At 37.4% G+C, this 13,878-nt stretch overlaps 1 protein-coding gene across 2 annotated transcripts in view; it reads left to right on the top strand.

The window, feature by feature from the left end:
• FNBP1L (formin binding protein 1 like) overlaps window positions 1-13,878 on the top strand; it is a 55,233-nt gene that overhangs the window by 27,421 nt on the left and 13,934 nt on the right. For both annotated transcript variants that reach the window (XM_086617150.1, XM_086617149.1), the window contains exons 2-7: window positions 1,739-1,854; window positions 8,513-8,566; window positions 10,081-10,228; window positions 10,625-10,687; window positions 12,183-12,287; window positions 12,816-12,944. In XM_086617150.1, coding sequence (XP_086473276.1) covers window positions 1,739-1,854; window positions 8,513-8,566; window positions 10,081-10,228; window positions 10,625-10,687; window positions 12,183-12,287; window positions 12,816-12,944 — 615 coding nt within the window. The remainder of the gene's footprint in view (window positions 1-1,738; window positions 1,855-8,512; window positions 8,567-10,080; window positions 10,229-10,624; window positions 10,688-12,182; window positions 12,288-12,815; window positions 12,945-13,878) is intronic.

Here is a 13,878-nt window from a genome sequence, read left to right as displayed (position 1 = left end):
TCGCTCTCCTGTCTGTTGGCTGTTTTTATGGTTCTCTGGTGAAACAGATCAGGGAAATTGGTTGTGGTTTTGGTGGAGAGAGTGATGCAGAGGCAGAAGCACATGGCTAGTAGTGGAACAGGATGGGTGCTTTCGGTTGGTGGTGCTTGCATGCCATTGGATTGGAGTGTTCAAGGCACTAACCGCCATGGTTGTTAGTCCATGGTGTAGGATACCGAGAGCTGCAAGGCAAGATTTGAGAGCAACCTTAATCCTGCTACGTTCTTTTTTATTATTCTTGTTAGGTTTATATAGTTGTATTGTCTTGATACCTCTATTAGTGAATACGTTTTCCTCGAGTCTTAAGCTCTGCGGCGTTTTTTGATTTATCTTCAGATCATCCTACTGCATGTTGAAATTGAACTTAGGTTGCTAATTCTGAAGGTTGACATAATTCATTTGGTTCAGGCAAGTTGCTGAATCTGCAAGACACAGCTTCTGATAAGCGCCTCTCAGTTTTTTGTGCAAGTTAAATAAACTTTACCTTTAAATGCTTGTGTGGTTTAGGCCGATCCGGCAACTAAACTCCACACAGCCGCTCTCTCACTCCTCCAGTAAAGTGGAGAGGAGAAAAATATAATAAAAGAACTGAGGGTCAAGCTAGCTTTTTTTCCTTTTTTTTCTACTTTTTATTTTTTAAATTTGCTCTCAAGTGTATTTGGATTCAGCATATACAGGACACAAACTCTGATGTTGTGGTTGCTTTTCTTTTTGGATTAATAAGTAACTGTTAAGAAAAATTTACTGTAGATTCTGTCGTAAGGTGAAAATCCTTGATTTTTCCATTCTGGCAGATTTTTTTTAGCATAAAATACAAGTGTGCTAGACTAAAATATTTGCTAGGCTGTATTTTATACCTTTATTCATTCCTAACTAATTCCTAACCTCGATTTTTCCATTTGTTTTTTGAATTTTCAACTTGGCCTAATTAGTGTATCCTCCACCTGTTGATCAGTAGAGAATACAGTGAAAGATTGGTTTTGAAGGTGATTTGATGTGTTAAAAATCCCCCGTTTTTGAAAGTGTGGTTTATTTTTACTGTTTCTGTTTTGTGCCTTTGCTTTGCTATAACTTTCGTAATGGCTAAGGACAGGTTTGCTTTCTTTGGAATCTCTTGCTAGAGCTGATCATGAAATGTGTATAGAGATTTGCTTTAATAAATGTTTTTCGTATGCAGACTACACCCAACTTAGTCATGCAACTATAATTTATGTTATTTTTCTTTCACTGAGTAATTGTAAGAGTGGAAGTAATTTTTTTGTATCTGATGAAATTACAGTTTCTTGTGGTTTAAAATTGCCAAACACATCTCTTTCATTAAACAGTCTCTTATTTACCTAATCCTGATCTTTGGTTATCTTAGTGGAAAAGATCCATTTTTGAATTAAAGGATATTTAGGGTCGAAAAAAGACACATCTGCATTGTGAAAGTGATCGAAGACTGTATACAACTTAAAATGCAAATATTTAGAGCTGTTTTTACAGAAGGAGGTAGGTCTGTGCCTGCACATACAGCTTACTGTTCTGGTATATGGCTGATATATATATGCAGACATGGCTGATTTATAACTTGAATAACTTCTAACCAAGTAGCAAGCACTCCCTCACAGCACAACTCATAATAAATTACATGTCACTTCTAGTGCTGCTGTGATTCTTAACTAATTCTGGGTATTTTTATTTCCTTTTGTTTTTAAAGGATCAGTTTGATAACTTAGACAAGCATACACAGTGGGGTATTGACTTCCTGGAGAAATACGCAAAATTTGTAAAAGAAAGAATAGAAATTGAGCAGAACTATGCAAAACAACTGAGGTAAGTTGTTTTTTTTTTCTTTTCCTTTTAAAAGAGTGTTAACGGTTACTTAAAATCACTGTATCAGATGATGGGCAAGTATGTAATGTCGTGATTGATGACTATTTTTCATTTACAGAGTGAATTAGATCACTAGATCTTTTCAAGACAGAAAAATTTTTCTTTACTAGTCCAAAACAAAATTGTGTTTGACTGTGCTCTTACTTGCTTGCTTGGTTTTGCCTTCTTCCCTCCCTCTCTTTCCTACCCACCCATGAAATCTTTGAACTAAAAAGGTTTAAGACCTAAGATGCAAAACAAAGCCATAGTAACATTTTTCCGCTGACTATCCGGGTGTTTGTTGCAAAGTGCATTATCCATATCTACATTTTTGTGTGTGTGTGTGTGTTGAACCAGCTTCAAGCCTCTGCTACTAATTAATTTCTCATGTTGATTTGGCAAGAACTACACCACATTGTGTTAAGAAATCTGATTGGAATCATTGAGTAGAACTTGAGAAAGCAGCAGATCTTCCTGTACTCAAAGTGCGCCCTTTCCATAGCTGGTCTTGTCCCTTTGGGTGAGACTGTAACCAAATGACCCTTTGTTTTACCTCTCCAGTTTACTGTCTGTTGGCACCAAGTGAAATATCTTTTAGGTCCAATAGGAATTCCCCTTCAGGGATCATGGAAGAAGAGTAGCAGCAATGAAATGGCAGAGAAGGACATTCTTTAGAATAAAGTAGGATTGATTTTTTCCAAAAGGCGCACACAGTGCTTGAAGAACAAGATTTAAAATAAGACACTCCTGTTTACTTGGCCTTCACCATGATCTTTCCTGTTTTGAATTCCTTTGGGGATTCAGCTGAAGCTGCTGCCTAGCCCTTGTCAGACTGAAACTGATAGCAGATTCTCTCCTGTGGTGTCTTCCATTGTCTCATCATTGGTGAACTAGATTGTCACCAGATACAGGGTTGAGGAATCCTTCCTCATAAATGCAGTAATGAGGTTCACAGCAGAGGGTATGGATGTTGTCTGTCTAGGCTGCTCATTTCATTATTGATTTATCAGTTTCTTTTGATCCAGTTGTGTATATTCACCTAACATAATACCCCATTACTTTACTGAAGGAATTTTTTTCTTAAAAGGAAGGATATAAATACCACTTTTCCAAAGCTGACATAGAAGAACTTCAGGAGGTAAAGGAAAGTTTTGAAGCATGCGCAGCACCAGTTCACAGCCCAGTTTTGATTTGTTTTCAGTTGTCTGTTTAAAAATGGAAATGTGTTTTATTTGCACGGATCTATCCAGATCTTTTTCTTAAGTAGTATGAACAAATGTTATTTTGCTTACTTACATTTAAAGGTTCATTCTACAGCTAGCAAGACGAGACACCACATTATTACTTCAGGATTTGACTAAAAATAGGAAATCTTCCCTGTTCAGCATTTTTCTCTTTTGGGTAAAACTATTGATTTTTCTCAAAGTGCCTTTCAAAAACGAAAGAGTTATGTTGAGTGCCCATTCTGTCAGATGACTGGACTGACTGTCCATGTGTCAGTAAGTATGACATTTTCAGGAAGCACAGGTCTTGCTGCACATGTGTTGTACAGTGCATGCATGCACTTCCTGCCTGCTGCCAACAAGGGTCTGGACAGCACACACACAAGAGGGTGACTGATTTTCTGCCAGTAGACCAGTTCATGAAGCTACTCTTTGGTGTTCTTGCCTGTGTATTCCTTGAGGGAGAGTTGATTGTCAGTAGTGAACTGTCCTATGATAACAACTTGATTTCAGCCATCATTGCTCTTGAGGACACTCAGTATTTTTAACCATGTAAAACAGTCATGAGACCTTGGGGGAGATTGAGATAAAGCAAAATTTTCACCTTCAGAAGAGTTAGCCATCCTGCAGCTTGCTCCTGAGAAGTTCTGAGAGAGAAGATCTTGGGGATGATGGGCTATGGTTCTGGTGAATTTTAATGCTGGCAGCATATGGCCTGCGAGACAGATATTAATATCTCTGATAGAAATTTCTAATTTATAAAAGTCTTTTCCTCTGAAAAACAGTGTTGAGAATTTCTTTATAATGAACTTTATAACTGAAGATCTACTATGTCTGTTTAGTAAATGTATAAACAGTACGGTGAGTGATCACCTCTTCGTAGTTCTGTGGTTCTCTTAGTACTTGGATGGGAGACCAAGAAAAAACAAGTTTAATGAGGGAGATAACGCTAGTGATGCACGATGGTATTTCTTTTCTGTCTTGGTTTCAGTGTGGGCCGTAAATGTTCTGTTGAGATTGTTGATGGATCTTGTGCTCATAGACTTCAACCCAAGGTTGAAAACTTGAGTGAATTTTTCATAACAGTTTTCACAAATTACGAGTCTGTGTCCTGGCAGAAATTCATACTCACTTTGTGTATACCCTTTTGCATTTTGATAAGATTTTTTTTTTTTCCCATTGTAGTATACAGTCAAAACTTAGTGATGAAACTTTCCCAGGTGCAACAGCTGTTCCGAGTCTTGTAGATGACAAGTGATACATGTACAGCATATGAGGAACTGTTTGAGTGAACTTGCTATATTCTTACTGAATGCAGTTATTGCAGTTTATAGTTGCTGAGTAATTCCAGAAATGAAAACTTCTGAGAACCCTGTCCAAATGGTGGTTTTAGGTTGCAAGTCAATCCTTGCTATTCTTCTTTTATAGGCAGCTCTTGATGCTGAGAAAAAGTGTAAGAAAAATTAGAATCATTGAGGAATCCTCAAGTGTCTACAGAGAAAAAAACGTCTAGAGAGCTTGTCTTGTCTTTGTCTGCAATATACTTTGTTCTGGAAAAAATAAACAATAATTTCATTTTTTTGAGCTAACTTAAAGGAAAATCTGAAGTTTTGTGTAACTTAGGTCTAAACTAATGTATTGTGCATTACAGGAATGTGAATCAGGACAAACATACTGCAATATACATTGTAGATGAACAGATTTTATTTTAATTATATGACTGTTTTATTCTATAGCTGGAAAAAAATTGTTTTAGTATGTGCCAAATTACTGCGCTCTTGGCTGAATTTAGTAATTGAATTCTCAGATGCTGTTTTTGATCAGCATTGTTGCCTAAAAGGGGCGAGGTGAAGGTCCGTTTTGTTTACTTCCACATCATTGGACACAAAATAATTCTGGAGGTTCACTCCCTTTTTGTTTTGTCTGAAGCATTATGACGCTTTAGAAGACAGAGGAGTTTCACTTCCCGTGATGTTAGGCAGTACTACAAGTTATACATGCAGTTGTAGATGAAACTACCGTGCAGAGTAAGATTTCTGAATTTGGTCAGCTTTTCTGTTGTCCATTTGAAGAGAATAGCGATGATTGTTCTTAAACTATTTGAGTGTTTCCCTTTAAGATTGTATGTTGTGATCTCTGGAGACGTGTAGTAAATCTGAGCAAAGGTATTTTTCATGTTTCTTCTATATACTGTTGTGTGTAAATGTCTTTTTTCCTAAATACAATATCAATATATGTATACATCTAGTCAAATTGAGACATAGTTACCACATTTTTATATGCAAAAAGCCCCATCCCTGCAGGTGTTCAAGGCCAGGCTGGATGAGGCTTTGAGCAACCCAATCTAGTGGAAGGTGTCCCTGCCCATGGCAAAGGGGGTTGGAACTAGATGATCTTTAAGGTCTCTTCCAACCCAAACTGTTCTATGATTCTATGCTAGTAAATAATTTATATTTGTGACCCTTCATGCCACTTTAAACCGTATGGGTTTTAGTAAGTGATTTCTTCTCTCGTTTTTATCACCTCTGAAGACCTTCCCTCGAAAAGGCTCGTGCGTGGTTGCTTAGCTACATCGTTGTATGCTTGTTATGCATTTCACCATCTGAATAATAAGATGAACCTTAGGAGTTTCCCATTCATTAATGAGCGCTGAGGAGCAAAGCAGAAATGTAAGGGAGAATGAAACATGGATAAGCTACCTAGCAAAGATGACTATTCTTTTTTTTCTTGGATTTATGCATTTTCCAGTCAAAATGTCTGCATTTAATCCCTACCAAGTAGAATGTTACAACAGGCAGTGGATTCTGGTGATTCTTGTTTTAACTTTAGTGATAAAGTTCTTATAAAATTTGTAGATACTTTTTTAAAAGCTAGTGTTTATTCTGTTTCTTAGTACGGATTGATGTCAAAAGAATGTGGCTATCTTATCATGGTTGTTCTTTCTGGTTGTGGTCTCTGAGGGTATGGAAAGAGGCAAACGGTCTAAGTTTACGATTTCCACACTGACTCCCTGCTCATATTTTGGTCTATGCTTCATGACTGAACATAGTCTTGCTACTTGTACCCTTGTACTGTAGAGATAATACGACTTCAAAATAAATTGATTTGAGAAATTGCACAAGGTTATTTTAGATGAAAGCAGGCTTAGCACCCTTGTTTTAATGATAAGGTAGTTCATAGTTTGTCACAACCAAAGTTACACACTAACAGTAGGAATGAGATACAAAACATGCACGCAAGACTGTGTTTCATGGAATCTTATTCCTCCTCTCCTTTTTTCTGTAGCATTGAGGGTGTAGTTTGCTTTATGTAGTCCACTTTTTTGCTGCTTTTGGGAAACTGTTTTGGGCTATGTTGATAATTAGTCTAAGAAATCAATGGCCACTTGTCTCAATTACTACTGGACAGACAGATGGGAGAATTATATCCAGAGGCCAATTAAAGGACAACTGTTAAAACAGCTCTGCTAGGTTTGCATTGGTTTAGACTTAATTTCTTCTTCGGGTGGATGTGTAAAATAGTTTCATTACAAAAGATCATCCCTATACACCATACAGAAGTTTGAATGAAATCTATTTCATACTAATTAAAAAGCAAAAGCATTGTTTGCATAATCCAGGTCCACCTCAAGAACACATTTAGAGAAGTCTTCCCTGACAAGCTCAAGGCAAACACTCTGTCTCTTGAACAAAATGATTCAGTTGTGTGTACTTGTTTTGTGGGTTGGGGCTTTTTTTTTTGTTCTTAAATGGAAGGTGTTATTTAGAGATGTATGGGGGAAAAAATTGCCAGCATTGTGTTGCTGCTATGTGTTGCTTGTAAAGCAAGAAATCGACATGTGTTATTTTCTGCTGAGATGTTAATTCACACTTAAAAATATTACTTTGATAGTTTAAATGAGAGATGTTGTAACAATCTGGTCCACAGTTTAAACATTACTAGCAAGGTTTTGATGAAGTGGTTCGAATGTTTGGAAAACATGAGAATTTTTGTGAGGGTGGGCATTGATATTTAAATACTGGTCTATTTAATTTGAATAGTAGATCTCTCTTTAAATACTGTTTGCTGCTTTTAAAAATATGCAGCAACTGAAATGTTTCAAAAAGTACAAAGATTGAGGGTAAGCAATTTGGGAAAAATCCTATGTCTTAATCTGTTTTTCTTTTGAATTCTTTATTTGCTGTAAAATGACAAACTCACAGGGAAGAGAAAAGAACTGTAGTAGAGTTTCAATTTCAATTTTTCTGTTCCATGGAAAAACCTGACGATTTTGAAAACTGCTAGAATAAAAACTGCAACTATTTGAAGGTATGAACATCCAGCTACTAAAAATGAGACAGAAATTACAGGTTTTTTTTCGAGACTGACAACATGTATCCTTTTGAATTTCAAGAATTTAAAAAGAGCTCATTCCTGTCAGAAAAACAATATTATAAGTCAAGGCAGAATGCCGTGCTGGAAAAAAGGTGTTACTCAGAAGTTTAAAGCAAAGGTTTGGCATAGAGGAAGATAAAATTCAAAAAATCACTGGACACTCTCCTCTTATCCTTCCTGTCTGTAAAATTGTGTGGCTTTATTTCACACCTACCACAGGATTTGGGATATTTGTAGCAAATATCCTAAAATTATGTAACTGCAAATATTTTGTGGTTGTTTGTGCAAGCAGTGTATGCCTGAGTTGTTTGTGCTCTAGGGTAGAGTAAATGATGTGGTTTACATGTTTCTGAAGGTGCCGTTTCTGCATTGTACGATAAACAAATGAGTTCATATCGGTGTTCTCGGAAATTGGACTGTAGTACTGTGTAAAGTGCTGGTCCCATGGGTCGTCTTTCAGAGATTTCTTGGCTTCTAAAACCTGATATTTACAACACCGGTGAGAGGGAAAAAGTTAGCATCTTTCCTGAAAAGAGACGTTCCCTCTTCTGTTCTGGAAATATTCTTGTTGCAGATTTGGAGATACTGTGGTTAAAACCTGAATGTACACCGGAAGCTTAATTCAGAGATGGAGTTTTGTGCTCATGGGTATAGCATGCAGTGTGCACTATCTGTATCTTACACAGTGACCATGCATTTGCTTTTTTCTTGTCTGCTGACTTCTTTTGCATGTATGAAAAGGATGTTAATTAAGGAATCATTATTTTATGTCTAGTTACTGCGCAAGAGAGGTTTTAAAATACTTAGAAATATATTGGTTTAGGTCAGAGTGACTTAAAACTTTGAAAATGCCATAGATTTCTGCTTTGTGTTATCTAAAGGACCCTTATAAGATGACAGAGGGAATATATTTGTTCCTTGAAGTCATGAAAAAAAAAAATTTGTTCGTGCAGCTTTCTATGTGTACGTCTTCTCAAAAGAGACTCTAAAATAGCATCTTTTTTTTTGTTTTTCCTTAACAGAAATCTGGTTAAGAAGTATTGTCCTAAACGTTCACCCAAAGACGAGGAACCCAGGTAAAAATGTGCATTTCAAGTTCTATGTATAAGAAATGAGGACTACAGTATACTCTGTCCTTTTTCGGATTTTTTTTTTTTTAAGATAAAGCTTCTAATTGGCTAAGACACAAGAAGATTTCTGCTTGGCTTCTTCTAGTTTTGCTGTAATTTTAAAGCATGAAACCCAAGCTGTTAGTATTTTGAAGTAGTAAACACGGCTAGTATTTTCAAGTAGTAAACACGGCAGGTTGTATTTGCTCCTTTACAAATTAACCTTTAGCTAGCTGAAAGTTTGAAAGCAGCAGTTTAGTGTGCTATGTACAGTCTAGTATTGCCTTTTTATAGAACAGCAATTATGTGTTCTTAGGCTGTGTTTTTGGCTTAGCTTAGTGGAGTTTTTCAGTGCATTTGTATTGCCATACAAATACACATTTGTATACTAAGCCTTGAGTGTACACAAAATCGTCATGTTTTTGGCAAGAAGACCTCTTAAACAGTTTACTTGTTTTGACTCTGGAGACAAAATAAGTGAATGTCTAACTGTGGAGGAGCAATTTGTGCTAAATAACTTTATGGTTATTTATCAGAGGTGCTTGTTTTGTTGTCCACGTGCATGGCCATTTTTTATGTATTTAGAAAAACAATACTTTCTTTTCTTTAGAGATAACTTGTGAAGGTAAGAAAGTGGGCAAGTTTCAGGTTGCAGCCAGAGCACATGTTGTGCACAGAGTGCCTGAGACTTCACACTAGGATTTCGTCTAGCTCTTTCGACTATTTAAAGATCCTGGACCACAGGGAATGGGTTTTCTAGTGCTAGGGTGGCGTTCGAATTCCCCAGAGCCAAGCCTATGGAGATGGCAGTATTCCACAGTTAGAGAGAAAGATGTATATTTTAATGTGGTGCCTGTTTTTTTGTTTTTCTTTTCTTCCCTTCCGCACACACTTTCTACCCTTTGCCCCTCCTCTTCCCCCCTTTTTAGTGCCAGCCATAGTGGCACCTTACTTCCAGCCAAGAGGTGGGCAGCCAAACAGGCAGCTGTCTCCAGAGCTGATAGCAAACTTGTTCTGTAGATCATCCATCGGGATGCATATGAGTGGTATGATTGGCATGTTCCACCCTCAAGACTACCAAGCACATCATCTCTGCAGCAAGTTCAGCCTCCGAGCCTAGGGACGTATGTATCCGTCCCCAAGCTCAGGCCTCTCAGTTGGCAGCTTAGGAGATACCACTATACTACAGGGCTTTCCAGGTAGTATTCTTCTTCTTTCTTTTTCATCCACAAAAATCCGTATTCTTATAAAATGTATTTGAAGAGACATTGCAACATATAGTACATGCTAGGCTTAATGTAGGCTTTCCCAACTTGCATTTCTACTATAATTCAATTAGCATTAAGATAAGGTTTATTGTAAAATATGTGATTTTTTTTTTTTATTATTTAATCAGGAGTACAGACTCTACTACAAGAAATCCATTAAAAAAAGTCTCACTTTTTGTATATGTATGTTTGTGTGTGTGTGCTTTCTGTCAGGTTTACTTCGTGTGTTGCCTTTTTTAACATCCTTAATGAGTTGAATGACTATGCAGGACAACGAGAAGTAGTTGCAGAAGAAATGGGACACAGAGTGTACGGAGAATTGATGAGATATTCTCATGATCTAAAAACTGAGAGAAAAATGGTAATTTCTGTATTTTGATTTGATAAGATATCAAAATGGATATGTCTTAAAAAACTGTGGGGTTTTTTTTTACCCAATTTAATGAACCCTCAATTAAGTAGTTTTTAATTTATAACATTTATAAAATACATGCTTAAACTTATTCTGCATTTTTATGTACTAGTTTACTGCAGTTATTAAACCTAAAAATAAAGATTTGGGGAGATAGTGCTTACAGATAACTCTTTTACCAGTGTAGTTTTCATCTGTTCTTACGTGATTACTAATGTCTTCCAAAGAGTACTGGTGACTTGTGGGAGATACTGCACATCGTAGCGTGTCACCTAGAGCAGGGACTAACTAATGGCAACAGTACTAAAAAGATATGTAAATTAAACTTATTTGTGGTGATTTTAGCATCTTCAGGAAGGGCGAAAGGCTCAACAGTATCTGGACATGTGCTGGAAACAGATGGATAATGTGAGTTTGTGTTTTGATTTTTTTCCTATCAAACTTAATAATATGCAGTCTGTAAATGCAACTGTTGTCGTCTTGCTTGCTTAGACTGGAATGTTTAGCTGTATTACTGAATGTCGAAACCAGACTTCTAGCAACATCCAAAATACAGCTCAATGTATTTGTAGTTCCCTGTTCGAAACAATCTCCTGTAAACAGCTTCTGTGTGTGTGTTTGAGTGAAGCTTTGGCTCTTATTCAGCTTGAAGGAGTCTGTTTTTGACAAGGGCATACATTTCTTTGGTTGCTTCTCTGCAGGCTACTTTTTGTTTAGAGAGTAATTAATAATGACAGTTTATTTATATGAAGATGAAATCTTAAGTCACTGTATTTGACTTGAGTTCGAGGGCTCGTTACATGAGGTCTATTCAAGAATACCACTATGGATTACTGTGCTTTCAGGAGGTAGAATTACTTTCTAACAGAGAAATGCAGGAAGTGAATTTCCCTAAAACAGATTATAAACTCCTTTTTCTTGAGAAACATGCTTTTAAAGATGAGAAAATATAAAATTCAACTGAGTGCATTCGAGATGCCTTCTGATATTCTGCTGGTTTTGTGTCTTAGAAATTTATTACTCCTTTGACCCGGATTATTGTGAAGCAGAAACAGAGAGTGGAATTTCTGTTTTGTTGTTGTGGCCCCAGATAAGCAACGTCTTGCCTCAGTGTCGTGTCAGAGTTCAGAGTCGAAGCAGATGTGGTAGTTTTAGATGCTATCACCCTTCACCAAGATAATTCCCAGAGTTCACCTCAAACAATCACCAGTTGTGTTGTGTGCACCGTATTTATTTGTGTGCAGTCAGTCTTTTAAACGCATACAGCCTTTAGGGGACACATTAGCCTCAACAGCCTGACTTGCACTGAAGCAGGAGAGCAGTGCTCACACAACAACCTCTGTTGCCTGTTTGTCTCCAGAGATACTAACTTCTTGAGCTGCAACAGTTTTTCCTACAGCAGTTGTCTTGGCAACAGCTGGATATCTTGAACATCAAGTACATTGCAAACTGTTGTCTGTGCTGCTTACAGCTACACCAGCTGATAGGAGTACTGGTGGTACTGGATGGGTATTCTAAGATCTTGTAACGTAGATAAATCCTTCAGACTACCTTCAGAATAATTTAATTGAATTTATTCAATTAAAATTGATCACTGAAGAAGGGAACTTGAAAATTTTATTCATACAAATCCAGGTTTAAGGTTTCTACCCCCTAACTTTTATTTAGGTTATTGAAGTCAAGCTAGAACGTAGACTTGTCTGTTGATAATTAACTGCAGATCTTTGTAACGGTTATTTTGTGTTTTGGGACTTGGTTTCCATGAGAACAATGTATTTACTTGAAGGCACTTAGTGAATTTAAGATACTTAAATAGAAGCTTTGCTACTTAGAATTCAAAATGATGGTACAAAACCAAATGGGGATAGTGGCTGTTGAAGCAGTAAGTTTGTGGCTTTTGTAGAGCAAAAAGAAATTTGAGAGAGAATGCAGAGAGGCAGAGAAGGCACAGCAAAGCTATGAAAGACTGGACAATGACACTAACGCGACAAAGGCTGATGTTGAGAAGGTAAGAGCAGTGCCGTTTCTTTCTTTACTCTCTTTTTATTATTAAAAAACATTTTATTTGCATGTTTATCATCAGTACTGGAATAACATGCTCTGAGTGTATAAAATTTTGTATAAAGTATGCTTGCTTATTATGTGCAAAGTCAAAGTTACAGTAAAATATAAGCAGAGAGGGAGTACGCATCATCTTGAGACGATGCTGTTGAGATGATGACTGTCTGTCTTAAACAAGCTTCCTGGTATTTGGTGTCTTGTGGTATATGTGTTCAGTCACTTCTATGTCTTTTAGGATATGTGTTTCAGTGATGTGGCTGAGGGAGCTAAAATTGTCATTGCTCTCTCTGTATGTAACAAATCAGGTCTGTAGACCATGAGTATATACCAAGTCTCACGTTCTTTTTATTTCAATATAAGGATGTCTGTTTTACTTAATCGGTGTTTTTGCATAGTTGGTAAAATAAACTAAAATAATGCTGTATATCACTGAAAAGCACGAGACGTGTTTGAACTGATAACATTTTCCTACTAGGCTAAGCAACAGTTAAACCTGCGCACGCATATGGCTGATGAAAATAAAAATGAATATGCTGCACAACTACAGAATTTTAATGGGGAGCAGCACAAACACTACTACGTTATCATTCCTCAGATTTATAAGGTAAAATCATTAACAGAGAAAGTATGTCTGATCTTTTAAGGTAGAAGTAGATTTTAAAATGTAAAACTTTGGTTTGGGGATTTTAGTGGATAATCTTGATAAAACCTGCATTTTATCATGAGACTTACTGCTTGGAGTATTTATGCTTAGTCCGAGGCAAGGAGTGAGGAAATGGAAAGTAAAAATACTGACTTTATTTGAAGGTGTACCAATTTGAGAATGCTTGATAATTTTCCAGAAGCACAAGGGAGTTCATATTTTTAAAAAATACATAGTAGAAGGTCTAGGATTCACAGGAGAAAATCCCCTTGGCTTATTAGAGGATTTTCATAGAACCTTAGAACGGTTTGGGTTGGAAAGGACCTTAAAAATCATCTAGTTCCAACCCCTCTGCCATGGGCAGGCACACCTTCCCCTAGATCAGGTTGTCCAAAGCCTTATCCAGCCTGGCCTTGAACACTTCTAGGGATGGGGCAGCCACAGCTTCTCTGGGGAACCTGTTCCAGTGCTTCACCACCCTCACAGTGAAAAATTTCTTTCTTATATCCAAACTAAATCTGCCCTCTTTCAGTTTAAATCCATTGCCCCTTGTCCTATCACTACATGCCCTTGTAAGTGTACAGGGCGAGCTTTCCTGTAGGCCCTCTTTAGGTACTGGAAGGCTGCAATAAGATCACCCCGGAGCCTTCACTTCTCTAGGCTGAACAGCCCCAACTCTCTCAGCCTGTCTTTGTAGGAGAGGTGCTCCAGCCCTCGGATCATCATGGTGACCCTCCTCTGGACCCGCTCCAACAGGTCCATGTCCTTCTTGTGTTGGAGCCCCAGAGCTGAAGGTGGAATTCTAGATGGGGTCTCATGAGAGCAGAGTATAGAGGGGCAGAATCACCTCCCTCGACCTGCTGGCCACGCTGCTTTGGATGCAGCCCAGGATACG

The sequence above is a fragment of the Tauraco erythrolophus genome, chromosome 10 (genome assembly GCF_009769465.1).
Source record: "Tauraco erythrolophus isolate bTauEry1 chromosome 10, bTauEry1.pri, whole genome shotgun sequence".
Classification (NCBI taxonomy): Eukaryota; Metazoa; Chordata; class Aves; order Musophagiformes; family Musophagidae; genus Tauraco; species Tauraco erythrolophus.
This window is presented reverse-complemented; position numbering and strand designations above follow the sequence as displayed.